The 14,786-nt window shown below is 45.0% G+C and overlaps 1 protein-coding gene across 1 annotated transcript in view; it reads right to left on the reverse strand.

Annotated features, from left to right (window-relative positions):
- RYR3 (ryanodine receptor 3) overlaps positions 1-14,786 on the reverse strand; it is a 555,495-nt gene that overhangs the window by 90,565 nt on the left and 450,144 nt on the right. The window contains exons 52-60 of the mRNA XM_081507033.1: positions 13,403-13,481; positions 9,346-9,435; positions 8,134-8,280; positions 7,887-7,949; positions 6,657-6,732; positions 6,418-6,541; positions 3,872-3,987; positions 3,281-3,348; positions 2,187-2,308 (exon numbers count right to left, since the gene is read on the reverse strand). Of these exons, the coding sequence (XP_081363159.1) occupies positions 2,187-2,308; positions 3,281-3,348; positions 3,872-3,987; positions 6,418-6,541; positions 6,657-6,732; positions 7,887-7,949; positions 8,134-8,280; positions 9,346-9,435; positions 13,403-13,481 (885 nt within the window). The remainder of the gene's footprint in view (positions 1-2,186; positions 2,309-3,280; positions 3,349-3,871; positions 3,988-6,417; positions 6,542-6,656; positions 6,733-7,886; positions 7,950-8,133; positions 8,281-9,345; positions 9,436-13,402; positions 13,482-14,786) is intronic.

Raw genomic sequence — 14,786 nt, forward strand, 5'->3', positions numbered from 1 at the left:
TGGAAACCAGAGCCAAAGTCTCTCCTGGTTAGTCATTTGTTTTTGCAGTGGAAATAAGTTGGAAACCCTGGCATAGAGCTTAGGAGAGCTCAGAATAAGTTAACAGAAACTTGGAAGCCAGCAAGTGTGAAATTAAATATGGACTGGGGCCTTTTCTCTCTTCCCAGGGTGTTCTTTTTTTTTTTTTTTTGGAGTTATGTATCTGATGAAAACTCATGGAGTTGGCAGGGATCCTGGAGGAATATGAGTCCTGTGTGTCTGCCAGGACTAGCTGGCTGTCATGATGAAGCCACTTCACTCCTCTGTGCTTTAGCTTTCTCATCTGTAGGCAGAGGCTCATCACATGACCCTCTTAGTCTGCAGAATTAGGGGCTGATAAACTCAGTTATTTCTGGCAAAATGCTTCCAAGCGGACCCACTCTGTACAAACAACATTTTTTAGAGCTAAAGCAGATCCTTGTGTTGTTTGATTCTGATACAAATGTGGCTCCCCTTGCCGTCAGAAGTGCTCTCAGGCACGCCAAGGCCACGGCCTGAAATTTCCAAAGGCCCTCTTTTTTGGTCACCTATGGGGCTCACCATTTAAGTAGAAGCACTGTTCTTTGCCCAGAGTTATGAGGTACAGCATCCCCAGGCACCTCACTCTCATCTCAGAGTTAGAAGGTGATAAAGAGATCCCCGGGGAGAGACTCTGGAAAGCATTGACACATGGCATCAGATGCAGAAGAGGCGGGGCATGGGTGAAGGCTGCAGACCAGAGGGGTCTGTAAGTGGGAGCGTGTTCAGTACCGATACGACCACGGCTGTGGGAGGGCGGCAGGCATGCTGACGGATCTGAAAGTTATTTGCAAGGCTGATCAGCTCCAGGTTGTATTTCAGCCATGACAAATGGTGCCTGGCTGAACAAATGTTACATTTCCATGAATTAATAATCTAAGAAAAATAGATGAAGAGAACAGACACACCTGCCCTCTGTTGGCTTATCTGAATATCTCACTTGGCACCTCATTTTCCTTCTTACAAAATACACTAGTGCGTTGTGGAAATATCTAGGAAATCTTAGGTCGGTAACTGGTTGTAAATGCATCTCATTTTGACAGCATGGGCTTCTCCCTGTTTAACAAATAGCAGTAAACGAAGTAATTCCAGTATAGAGAAAATGGCCCTCGACCTGGATAAAGAGGGGTGGGCTTTCATTCTTGCTCTCACTTATTATCTGGGGTCACTTTAGGCACTGGAAGGAATCTGCTCAAACCTCAGTTTCCTCATCTGCAAAATGGAGATCATAATACCTGGGTGGTTCTTAGAAATTAAAGCACTGCAGTGTTTCACAAAGATACTTCCACAAGTGGGCGATTATTTGTGCATATGAAAAATTGAGCTCACTGCTGAGACAATCCTCCCAAGATAGTCGATGGCTAGGTCCTTATAAAATATAAAGTACACTCTTCACCATCAATGGATGCTAGGGAAAGGGTGAACAGACTGCTTTCATTGCAGTCCTTAACTCTCTCCTCTTTAGAAATCTAACCCATCCTTTTGTCAATCATAAATCAAATACAGAGAGAACCTGAGGCATGGTAGGATCCACCTCATAGCCTGATCATGAAGCACCCCGCTTTGTTCTCAGTTCTGCTGAGACATCCCCATGTCACACCTAGTGGAATGAGAAGGCAAGCTGACACTTTTGATTAAAATTTGTTTCCTGTTAGGAATTTAAATTGAATTATGCCATACTAGATTTCAAATCTCAGATTATCCATCCCAGGACTTGCAAAATCTGATTCTTTAAAAGCAATTTAATCTTTAAAAACCTGATAAGAATGGGATTGAAAACAGTGTTAACCTGTTTCTTCTCAATTTTGTGTGTTTGCTTTTCCCAAGCTTCAGAATTACCTTTGCCTTTTTCTAAATATATTTCAGGATGGAAGTTGATCTGAGTATATAAATCCACTCCCTAATCCTACTGATACCCACAAACAGTACACTTCTCTTGGCTGCCAAAATAATACACAGGTAAGTGTGAATAAAGTCACTTTCAGAAAAAAGATGACAACGAAAACCTCTGAGCTGCCAATTGTCAGGCCACAGTTCATTTCTCCAAAAGATTCACCATTTAAGTTCCAGGAATCTGGGGTTTCATGGACATCACATCAGCACCATGACCTTCTCTTCTGTAGACTCACCTGGCCACCATTTCTTTCTCCTTATGGGAGGCATACCCGCTGCTGCTAAGGGGCTTCAGAGGGGAGGACAGGAAGTAGAGGCGATGATTGGTGAAGTACTGGTCAACCAGCGGGAGGAGAACCTGAAAGATCCACCAGAGATGAACTGAAAGATCCACTAGAGATTAGCTTCTAGGAAGCTGGCAAAAGTCCTTCCTCTGGTTCCTTTGAAAAAGTTCCTTCTCAGTGAGCAAAAAGCCTCTGAACACTGGTCCTGGAATTTCCAGGAAACACTATCCTGTGGATCTCAGTTTCCAACACATTTCCCCCCCATTCCTGTAACCAGAGGTCTTGGGTACATGTAAAGGGATAGAGCAAGATACTAAGCACCCAAAGAAGTGCACATGGGGCCCTGAGTCAACACTTTCAGGGGTGTCCTGTACTTAGCCTGCACTCAGATGTGGCTTCTTGGGCATGGCATTCAACAGTATACTTGAGGAATAGGCTAGCACCACCAGCCTGGAGTATCCTGGCTCTGCTTCTCAGAGCATGGGCACCTCAAGTCCTCACTTGCATTTAGTCCTCTGCCTAGGGTTATGTGGCTGAGACAGCTCACTAGCTTCCATATTCACTCTCCCCTTCTTTCTCTTAGCTGTAAAAACCCTTGTAATTTAGCTGGGAATGGGGTCACTCAGCTAGAAAATGCATTACCTGTCTCCCTTGCAGCTAGCTGAGGCTAAAATGATTATGTTCTAGCCACTGGGATGGAACTTTAATAAAACAACAGCTTTCCCTCCCCCTCCTTTCCCCCTTTCTCAGAGATGTGGTACAGTTGTGTCTGTTTGGACCAAACTGTCAGGGATCATATTCTAGGATATGGAAGAACATCATGAGAGGAAGAGACTGAGTCCCTGGGTGATGGCATGGAGCAAAGCAGGCTGCCCACCTCCTTGAACCACCAACCTGCCTCAGGACTGTTGCACAACAAACAGTTCTGTATTATCAAAGCCATTACTATAGTTTTGAGTATCTTTGTTGAATCTGCGTAACTTGTACCCTAATTTGTGTGGATGCCAAGGAGAAAGTAATCTAGTTAAATGCACAGGCTCACTTACTTTGGCAAAGAATTTGATCTCCTGGTCATGGGGAGACTTTTCATTTTTCCCACTGCTGACAATGGCTTCTACAAAGACAAAAGTGACACAAAGTTGGCCAGAGCAAAGAAAACAAAAACAGTCACAGCATTTTAGAGACAGAGCAGCTTTTCATCATGAAAAGGCCATTTGATTTTTATAAAATATCTAATATTTTACAAAGTACTTGGCAATTGTGAGAGCTGGTTACTTTTTGTGTCAATTCTCTAGAGTATCACCACCCATTTCACCATCTTAGTGATGAGAGCTTGAGTCATAATCTCAGAGCCATGAAGCAAAAATATGGAACACTTAGAATAGGATGAATTATATTAAAAATGACAAATGATTCAATCAAATCCAGAAGGAAAACCAAAGACAAAGCTGATTTTTTTTAATGTAGGGTGTGTGGGGGGGAATATCTCAGTCACTGTGTCCTTCCCCAAACCATATGCCTAAAAGAATCATGAACAACTATGGCATGAAAACATCCTTCCTTGAAAAAGGAATATCGAATTCTTTTTGATATTACGAGAAGCACACATTTTTGTGATATTTCACAATGATACTTACCCAAATGGGCAATAAACTCTTGAGCCGAATCAACATATTTCAGAACCTTCTTCAAAAACTTATAGGCAAACCTCTTTTCCATGGAGGAGGCATCCAGCTCCATATCCTTCATACCTCTAGGTTGGAAATGGGTAAACCCCAGGGGGGAACAGAGACAACTATGTGACTTCAGTGCATCAGCAATTTTCCCTGTGTCAACTCTGTTTTCCAAATGTTAATGGTTTTTCTGGCTTAGTGATATGACTCACCATCTGACTCATTTCCCCTTGAATCTGGAACCTGCCTCCATGAGAATGCAACATCTGAGCTACAATAATTTCTGAAAAGACTTTTCAGAAAGATCTGCATCATTCATTCAACAAATGCTGAGATGGGACTAAAGCAGAGATGCAAACAAGAATCCCCTGTGTTCATGGAACTTACATGCCAGCTATGAACAGACATGAACACTACATAAAACAAAACATAAAGTGTATGGAGTGCTACAAGTTAATAAGTTTTGTGAATAAAAGAAAAACTAAAGTTAAAGGATGACAGGGTCCAAGAGTGCCTGAAGTGGGGGGTGAGCAGACTGTTGTGTTAAATCAGTGCTGGGCTTACTAGAAGGATGACATCGGAAGGTGAAGACATAGAGACATCAGGGGAGAGAGCTTTCAAGGAATCGGGAGTGAGGGTGCAAAGGTCCTGAGGTGGGAGCAAGCATGCCGAGTGAAGCCAGTGTGAATGGAATGAAAGTAAGTAGTTCAGAGGGGCATGGGGTGGACAATGGGCTCAATCATTAGGATGCCACGGGCTGTCCTTAGCATTTTGCTTTTGCTTTGAGATGGGAAGCTATTGCAAGTTTTGAATAGAGGAATGATATGTTATGATCTACACTGCAACAGGAGTACTCTAGTTGCTAGGTTTAAAGTTGACTGTGAGGCCAAAGGTTGAAATAGGGAGTGTGCGAAGGAAGCCCTTTTGGCAATGATAGTGACAGCATGAAGGTGAGAAGTGGCTAGATTCTGGGTATCTTATAGGGAGAACCATCAGGATTTCCTAAAGAAGTGGATGCGAGTTGAAAGAAAAAGAGAAGAGACAAGGTTTTTGGCTTGAGCACCTGGAAGAAAGGGTTGTCATCAAGTGACGGGGAAGCTGAGGATGGGGCAGATTTGAGGTGTGGGCAGCAGGAACCAAGGGGTTCTCCTTGGTGACAGGAAGTCGCCTCCTCATTGGTATATTCAAGTGCCCATCATAGGTTCTGGCACAGGGTAAGCTGCTAAGGGGATATGTTTGCTGAATTCAGTGATCTTTTTCCTTTCCTCCCTGTTTCCTAAATTTCCTTCTTATCATAAAGAGGAATTTTTCATTTCTGTGAGCGAGTTATTTATTGGCAAACCACAGTCTGCAGGCATTGCAGCATTAAGAACAGGATTAAAATGATGATGGGAGTTTTTCCTCAAAGGCTTCCCCAGGGGCTATCCCCTGCTGCCTGACCTTTTCCACTCAACAATACGGCAAATAAGTTTTGTTATTTTTTCATATGAGCTACAATAGAAATATTTGTATAGAATTTTATTTGGGTTTCTGCCATTCAGTGGCAAAAATTCTGTAGGAAACCAAAAGAAACAGCAGCTGTCTTGGCAGACATTTCTTTCAGGAGGACTGGCTTATCAGAATGGGACACTTGCTTGTTTTTCATTCTACAAAGGACTTGGCAAGCACAGTCCACTGCAGATACCTGACCAGCAGGAAAACAGATTCTAACTTTAAGACTTAAGCAGCCCAGACCATCCTCATCTAAAACCTTCATCTAGATGATTCTGATCAACATAAGCTTGAGACAAAATCTTCAGAAATTATGGTTCATTCAGTGCCCCCAGGAACTGAGTCTTTTTTTGAGGGTTGTTGATGTCAGTCATGGTCGCTATTGTTATTATGGGATTTTATTAAGTACTACAGAAAACATTAGAATACAAGTGTGAAGAGAACTGATGATTCTGTGAGAACTAGGTTGCATGTTGTACAAAGACCTGCAATTGTAAGTTTCCAAATATAGAGTTTTTGAACTATATGTAAGAAAACTGTAAAACATAGAGAGGAAATCGAAAAAAAAACACCCTAGAATGCTGCACTTATAGTGTTTTGTATGTGGCTTAATTCTCACCGCTCTTGAGGGAAGCCCAAGTTTCAGATGTTTGAGGATGCATTATGGATGTGCTTCATAATTCCAAACAATAAAACAACAAACTAAAATAAGGTCTGGGGCCTACAGTACAAGATTTGTGAAAGAATGCATATTTGTATGTTTTAAGTTAAAATTAAATGTTTAAGGTATGTATGTATAATTTGTCATGATTCTTTGATTTTTTTAGAAATTGACATCGACCAGTCTTATTTATGACAGAAGAGAGGGCTTCATGCTCCAAAACATTTACCTACTTCAAAAGACCCAACTGCTGTCCTTACTCTGATCTGCTATGCAGGCAGGTGATTAAATATTTAGAGCAGGAGAGACCACACCAGCCTGTCCCCGTCCCAATAACATCACCTGGAAGACGACTTACCTGGAAACCACAATGCCATTCACCTGGAGGAATTTAAACAGGTCCTGGGCCTTCTCTCGGTCTCTGAACTTTTCCTTGGCAGTCAAGGTATCATAGGGTACCAAAAGAGGGTGACTGCCGCCACCTGGGGTCAGTAAAGTGAGAGATGACAAAATATTTGGCTCTTTCTTGGCACTTTTGGGAAGACACACCTGCCCCCCAGCTCACCTTCTGCGGGGGACGCTGTGAACCTAGCTCACCTTTGCTCTCCAGCTCCAGCTTCTTCTTCTTGGCCCAGATATTGTGATAGTTCTCAGCAACCACCTCCACCATCCCCTGGGTCCCACCAGGGAGACGACGGTCAGAGAGAAAGCAAGCAAGAAAAATGGGTTCACATCTGCCAGGCTATTTCAGGCAGCCTTGGAAACAGCACCACCAAAGGCTAACCACACATTGCTGAGTATCTCCTGTCATTAATTAGTCTGGGCTTATGCATCTCATTAGTTTTCTATCTTCCCATACACACAGAAAACAATTTCTAATTTGGTCCTTCCCTGGTAACTTATTATCTTGGCAGTTTGATGCATTTCTGAGAGAACACAAATTTCCATTGCAAACTACATACTGGTGGCACTTCATTTGTCACAGGAGTTGAGTGTCTTACTCCTGACCTGAGAAAGCGAGCTGTAAATGGGAGGTCAAGCAAAAATCTAGAATCCCCCAAGGCCTTTAGCTTCGCAAACTAAAAAATGGCCACATGATGGAGTAAACTGGGGCAAAAATGAGACTTCTCAAATAGAACTCATTTTTATAAGGCTCATAAAATAGTGACCTGGAATGAAGGGTGTACTTTGGAAAGAAACTTTCTCTAAGGTACAAAGGGTTGGTCTGATAGACGCTCTGAGGAGTAGCTGCCTCAGTCACAGTCACCAACATGTGCACGAGAGAGGAATGGGAGGAGGGAACTTAGGGCTTTTAATCTCATCTGCGTGGTTTTAAGTTCTGAAACCCTGCAATGATGACTCGTCTGCACCACCACAGGCAACTTGAGTGAATCCACCACGGGATATACAGCTGTCCTCCAGGTTGGGGGAACCCACTGTGACCAGGCCAGCACCCCCACCCAGGGGCGGCCCATAGGTTTTCTCCTAGCTGTTATTGGTTTTGTTACTAGTTATTTCTCCTGGCTGTTATAAGTTCTCTTTTGGGTTTTGAAACAGGAACTTGCTGTTTGTTCTTCCTCTTAGTGAGTTATGACCTGTTTCGATGTCCCAAGAAGAAGCGCAAAGCCTCACCTCCTCTGACCATTGCTGTCTTGGATGAGTGGCCTCTGCTCCGTGTAGCCCTCCCTAATTTTGATATTTCAGTGGTGATATTTCAGGCATTCTCTCCCTTCTGTTTTTTTCTTTAACTCTTTGGAGTTTGACATGCCCTGTAGTTGAGGGGTTTTAGAAAGTAAGTTATGCTGTTCTGAAGGCGTCAAGACTGACCTGGAGCTCTCTGGAGAGCACGACATTGGAGAGATCCAGAGGGGCAGGGCTGTAGCTGTTGCCCTAGGGAAGTAAAGGCAGACTCATTCTTGTCAGCATCCCCAATGCCGGCGGCCAAAGGCATGTCCCTAAAGACTCCCAGGGCTCACGGATGGTGAGCCTCATCTCTGCTACCTGGGGAGAGCATTCCCAGATTCTCCATGGGTTCTACTGGCCCAGCATTGGCCTTTGGGCCTGATGGTCGTACCTGGCTGGCCTGGGACACGCTTCGAAGCTTCTCATTTTCCCGCTGTTGAACCAGAGCTCCTCCCTCTTTGGTCCTCTCTACAGTCCAGCCCACAGCCAGCATGGTTTTCAGGGACTCTCTGGCAGGCCAGCGATAAATTTCTTTCTCCTGGAAGAACATTGGAGCAGAAGAGCTGGGTAGGGCAAGCTCCAGCACTCCGGCTGGCCTGTCTCCTAGAAAAGAAGTTGGAGCCCACAGCGGAGGGGGCTGACTGGCTCAGGCTTCCTCTCACTGGGTCAAAATGCCCTCTGCAGCATCCCATCTGAAACATGTCATCAGCCTTTTGGAGGTTTTTAAGTAAAAGACGCTACGGTCTCTGGCTTTTAGGGGGAATGTGCCAGACATTACCCACAGTGTGTGGTTAAAGAGAAGCAAGACGAGGACAATGAACTCTTCCCTTCCCCTCTCCCCACCCTACTCCCTCCAGCACGGCCACCTCTGCCTCCTCCAGGCAGTGCTTACTGCGCAAGCTTCACCTGCCTGGGCCCCGCCCCTTTATCTCAAGAGTGACTTCTGGGCTCTGGTAGGTGTTTAAGATGGCGCATGTCAAAATGCGTCTGCACAAAGTTCTCCTCTGAGCTTGGGAAATAGATTTCCTTAGATTTACAATTCTCTTTTGAGCCATACACAATTTTATATCTTTATGTATAAAGATATACATATCATCCTTTACCTGTGACAGTAAATCTAAAGCCTGCAGAGAACTCTTACTGATGGCAAGATAGGAATTCTGAGTTAAGCTGAACCAAATTTCATAATTAACAAAGCAAACCAAACTATGAGATCTGTTCATATTTCCCTGGGGATTCTCTTCTCTGTTCCTTTCATCCTTTGTGATTGGAAGTCCTTTCCATCTGAATTCATGTCTGCCCCCGCCAAAATATAACAAAATAATCCCCCAAATAATCTAACAAAAGTCCTTCCTATTTCAGTTGCCAAGTGAACCACAAAATGTATTTTGGTCCAGCTTCTGAGTGCTGACCAGTGTTTCTTTCTCCAGTGGGCTCTTCGAAGCTTGTCCTGGGGCCATGGTTCATAGGCCAGCTCCTGAGGAGCTTCTCGGGTCCTGAAAAGTCTCTAAGGAGCTGGACTGCGAATGTGCCCTCAGCTCCTCTGCCATCAGATACAATTCCTGGGGAAGGGAAACCAGTATGGCCACTCAGTGGTTCTTACCTTCTCGGTTAATGTCTTGAAAGGCCGGATCAATGGATGGGTCTTCACATTTTCATCCAGGGAAATTCCATATTTCCATCCACTCTGACTCTGCAGAAATGTTCTCAGTTCAAATATCCTTGGTACCCTGAGAGCCCTGCTATGTGACCCACAGCCCAGCCTCTATTTTCACTAAACAAATGGAATAATGGAATGTGACAGAGCTTGGAAATTTCCCCCCAAAATATCTAATTGATCTTTTAAGGCTGTCAGGCTCCCTGCCCCCTGAGTTTTGAACCCTGCTCCTTTATTTCTTCCTGCTTTAGTGGCTGTCCCCTCCACTTAACTTGGTTGTGTTTCAGGCCCACTACAGACAGAAAGTATGCTTCAAAAGACCCAAGAACAATGCTTTTCAGGTCAATGTGTCACAATCACAGGCAAGGACAGGTGTCAAGGCTGAATGGTTGTGAGAAATGGACCTACTGGCCATGGCATGGAGGGAACTAATTTGGTTTGCTCCCCTTGGCCGCCAACCTCAGAGCAAAACTGTAGCAAGGCATGTTTCCTAGAATCATAGAAGTTGACAAATTTCAAAAGTCATTCAACAAACACTCGTTGAATGTCTACGACACTAAGTTGCAGACTCTGTCCCAGGCACTGTGGATACAGAGATAAGTCAGAGTCTGTTTTTCATAACCTCAAGAGCCCAGAGACTTATGGCTGCTCTTTCTCAGTCTCTGCTTCTGCCCACTTGTTAATGTGGAGTTTTTCAAGCTTGTGTCCCTTCTCAGGGCACACTGTCCCTGGGGGTATGTAACCTAGGCCCTGGTCCATAAGTAAATGAATACCAAATCGGTAGCCACAATCCAGATCCATAACTTCCACACCTATCTGAGCTCTGCTTGGATGTCTGCAGGTACCTCTCAACAGGTCAGAAAGAGAACCCAGCACTGCACTTCTCTAAATGGCTCTTGTTGTTGGGTTCCCTGTATCTCCATGAACAGCATCAGCTTACACTCACTTTCCAAGCCAGAAATGTGGGAGCCTTCCTCAACATCCCCTTCACTCTGTACTTGTTCACATGTGTTCAACCTCCCAGATCTATCGTCTGCCTCACCCTCACTTTCCTGCCAGTGCTTTGGATCAGGCTGCCATCGCTCTCCTGGAAGAGGAAATGGCAACCCACTCCAGTATTCTTGCCTGGGAAACCCCATGAACAGAGGAGCCTGGTGGGCTACAGCCCATGGGGTCACAAAGAGTCAGACATGACTTAGCTACTCAACAATAAGAACCATCTTTGGGCATTCTCAGGTGGCTCAGTGGTAAAGAATCCACCCGCAATGCAGGAGTTGTGGTTGTGATCACTGGACTGAGAAAATCCCCTGGAGAAGGAAATGGCAACCCACTCTAGTATTCTTGCCTGGGAAATCCCATGGACGGAGAAGCCTGGTAGGCTAGAGTCCATGGAATCTCAAACAGTCAGACATGACTTAGCAGCTAAACAACCATCATCTCTCACCTGGATTACTGCATCTGCTTCTTATGTGGTCTCCCTGCCTCTAGTCTTGCCATCTTTCACGGATTCTATTTTCAATACCACTGTCAGGTGATTTTTATAAAAAACTCTGATCAGGGCACTCTGCTGCTTTAAAATTTTCTGATTCGCAACTGCCATCACAGTAAAAATCCAAGCTCTTTCTGGCCTCTTTGGCTGCAGCAAAGAGCTTGTTGGCTCCTGTAGGCTCGTGTCCTGCCTTTCTTCCCCTGCCCTACTCTGTGACTCCACAATGTTGAACCAAACTTCCTTAAAGCCACCACACACTCTTGCCTCTCAGGGTCTGCACCCATTGCTTCCACAGCCTACACAGCACTTGCTCCCCTGTGTCTGAACAATGTTTTCTATCACATACTGTACATGTCATCAGCTCGAGGAAGCATTCCTGGCCCCCCTGCTACTGGGCTGGGGTCTCCTCCAGATGCTCTCACCCTGTGCTCATGCCCATCACAGCAGAGCACAACCTGTACAGTAGCTGGTTCATTTAGTTCAAGGACCCCACAGACTGTGCATCCTTGAAGGCAGGGGAAAATAATCTTCTTGTCAGATTATCAATGCCCACCTAGCAACAGTGAGCAAATGTGAAGCTTCCAGGATAGTGGAAAAGAGAGATTCATCAAATACCACATCAGTAAATGCATAGCTCATAACTGGTGTATATAAATGGATAACTATTATGAATAGAACCATATCAGACTGCTCTAAAAATACTGGGAAGGAAAACAGCAAGGTGCTAAGAGGGCCTATATTTGAGAAATCTGGGAAAGAGGCATCCTAGGAATTCACACTTGGACAGATTTTGAAGGAGGAATTGATGAATGGTGTTTTCACATGAGTACAGATGGGTACCTGGCTCAGACAGGGTGGATCCAGGCTTATGTAGAGTGAGAGTGAGAGAGAGATGGGAGTAGGGAAGGGAGGGAAGGAATGAGCCTAAATAAAAGGGATGTGGTTGGAAGGCAGAGGGTGAGGGGAGAGATATGAGGCTAGAGATGGTGGCAGGGTCTCTCAGACCACAAAAAGGATTTTCACTTTTACATTAAAATAGTTAGAAGCTGTTAAGGGATTTTAACAAGGAAACGGGACTGGCCTGGAGAACATGATCCATTTGGGGGAATCTGACCAAACTTGCATACTGCAACCACTGCTTGTCTGTAACATGAAGAGCAGACTGGAGAAAATGCACATGGGCAGATTAGTTGAAAGGTCATCACATTGTCTGGGCAAAAGATGAGTGCAGCCTGGTCTAAAACCACGGCTTGGACAGAGAGAACTATATAAATTCAGGAGTGACTAAAGAGGTAAACCGCACGTGACCTAGGGATGCACTGGATGATTCATGGAGGTGTCCCTGTCCCTAAGTCAAAGCTGCCCAGATGGGCACATGGAGGAGTGCTGAGAAAACACAGATGCTCTAGTGCAACAGTCAGCAAGCTATAGAAAGCCCTTGGGCCAAGTCCAGCTGAGTCCCTGTTTTAGAAATACAGTTTTTACTGTATTACATAGGCACACTCCTTCATTTACATGTTGTCTAAGGCTGCTTTTGCACCACCACAACAGAGATGAGTAGTTGCAATGGAGACTATCTGGCCCACAAATCCTAAAATGGTTATTATCTAGCCCTTCATAGAAAAAGCATGCCAACCTCTGTTCTAGAATCATGAGCCCACTCTACAGATACAATGATCGTTGTTGTCATGAGGCCCAAACAGTAGCTCAGGAAAGAATCAGAGCTGAGCCCAGCTTATGACAGAGGCTGAGCCAGGCTTCAAGCTATATCTCATCCAGCGTGTGGCCAGGGAGGTGGTTTCTGCGGCTGTGATGTGGAGGTGGGTCCACCGTTTTGGGCTGTAAACTGCAGCTGAGCAATGGCGCCAGTGCTTAACTGGCTGCCTACAGTACTCCAGGATGGCTTTGGCATATTCCTCTCCTTTTGTCTGCCAGCATTAAAGGGCTGACAGAGCAATTAAACGTATTAAGCAGCCTGACCTCATGTGGTGAAGAATTTTAAACACCAGATGGACGGGCTTATTAATAAGGGACAGTCTGGAAGTTCCAGCACTGCCTGTCACGGGAAGATGGGTGTCCTCCCTAGACCAAAATTCAGCTTGCTGGCAAAACATGAGAGTAAAGCTTTCCATTCAGTTTTCCCTTTCCTAACACTACATTAAAAAAAAATTTAATAAAAGCTTCCGGCCCCACATTAAGCATTTATGTCAAACATACATAAGCATGTGCTTGAGCAACAACTCCAGGAAATGCAACGTGAAGGGAGATAGCAGCCCTCCCAGAATCAATCAATTTCTTGAGAGACAAGAAAAGCTGCACCAGCAGCTGCCACCACCTATTTCTCCGATCTCCACCATCCTTGGGAAATGGCCACTCAAAAATAATGAATGCTCTTGGCATGGCAAGTCTGTCACTTAGATGCGTCAGGCAGATTTCCTGGACTGAACCCTTTAATGTTCTTGGGCTGGTTATTTTTACCCCCATGACAATTGTTGGCTGGATGATAATCCCTACCTTGTCACAGGCCCATTTATCATGGGAGTGCTCAGCATACTTGGTGACAATGTATTCCAATTTTTCAGGCAAGGAGAAACTGTGAAAGGAGGGAAAAAATAAAATTATAACCTCCCCGAGCACGTCGGCCAGATGTGCCAAAAAGATAGTTAGAACTAACAATCAGCTGACAGAAGTTGGATGTGATCAACCAGCTGACTCCAGATTTGAAGCTGAACACCAGACTCGGTGACCTTCCTGAGCTCCAGGTGTGGCATATTCAGGACCAGGTCACAGACACACCCACAGCTAAGCAGAGGGCGTCTCTGCAGCAGCCTCTGCTGCTCAGGCGGTCTCCCTCCAGCTGCCCCAGGTTCCCTCGGCTCCTAAGAACCACTTCAGCTCCTGGGCCAGACCTGTCCTGACCAGATTTTGAGAATGCATTCATCAAAGACACTGCCCTGCCATCTCACAGCTCCAATCGGGGGATGGCAGGAGTGGGTAGCTAGAGGACCTAGTGATCCAAAATAGTGCCTGTCTACCTTTTGAGGTCTGGTGATTCATGCTTAAATGCTAGAATCACGACAGTCCAGTAGACACCTGCCATTTCTGTTAGCCCCACAGCTTTTACCCCTTCTGTTGGTAATACACATTTGCTTCCCTTTAAGGAGCAAATCTTCCTGCATTGTGTGTAGTCTTATGTGAATTGTCATTGAGGATTGGCTCTGATGAGGCCAACTGGACTCATTCTCTCTGGAATTTGAATCTTTTTTGGGGGGGAGGGCTGTGCTGTGCAGCTTGTATGATCTCAGTTCCCCGACCAGGTGCTGAACCCGGGCCACAGCAGTAAAAGTGCAGAAATCCTAACCGTTAGACCACCAGATAACTTGTAATTTGAATCTTGAGTTGAGTGAGACCAGGACAGCAAACTCTTCATGGTGACACTCCAATGGGGACACCTGGAGAATGTCCATGTGGTCACTCTGCTTTAGCTCCTGTCCTTGCTGAGGCCTGCTTAGTCAGCCTTTCACTAGATTTTAATAATGATCCTGTATTTTTTTTACAATAAGGTCCCTTTCTGTTTAAGTTTTGGTCAGAGTTAGTCTCTATTATTCATATTACTCAAAGAGCCTCTGATGTCAGAAATCTATCTGAAGAAATCAGTGTTCTCAAATTAGCATGGAACAAGTCATCATTAGCACACAATTGCTAGAGTTTCACACTGTCTTATAATGTTTATAAAAGCGTCCACATTATCACACCTTTTGGCATCCTTTGGCACATTGATGTTTTCATAGGGCCAAGTTCTCCAAACGGAGAAGGCAATGGCACCCCACTCCAGTACTCTTGCCTGGAAAATCCCATGGACGGAGGAGCCTGGTAGGCCACAGTCCATGGGGTCGCT

The sequence above is a fragment of the Giraffa tippelskirchi genome, chromosome 7 (genome assembly GCF_054371585.1).
Source record: "Giraffa tippelskirchi isolate mGirTip1 chromosome 7, T2T-mGirTip1v1.2.pri, whole genome shotgun sequence".
Classification (NCBI taxonomy): domain Eukaryota; kingdom Metazoa; phylum Chordata; class Mammalia; order Artiodactyla; family Giraffidae; genus Giraffa; species Giraffa tippelskirchi.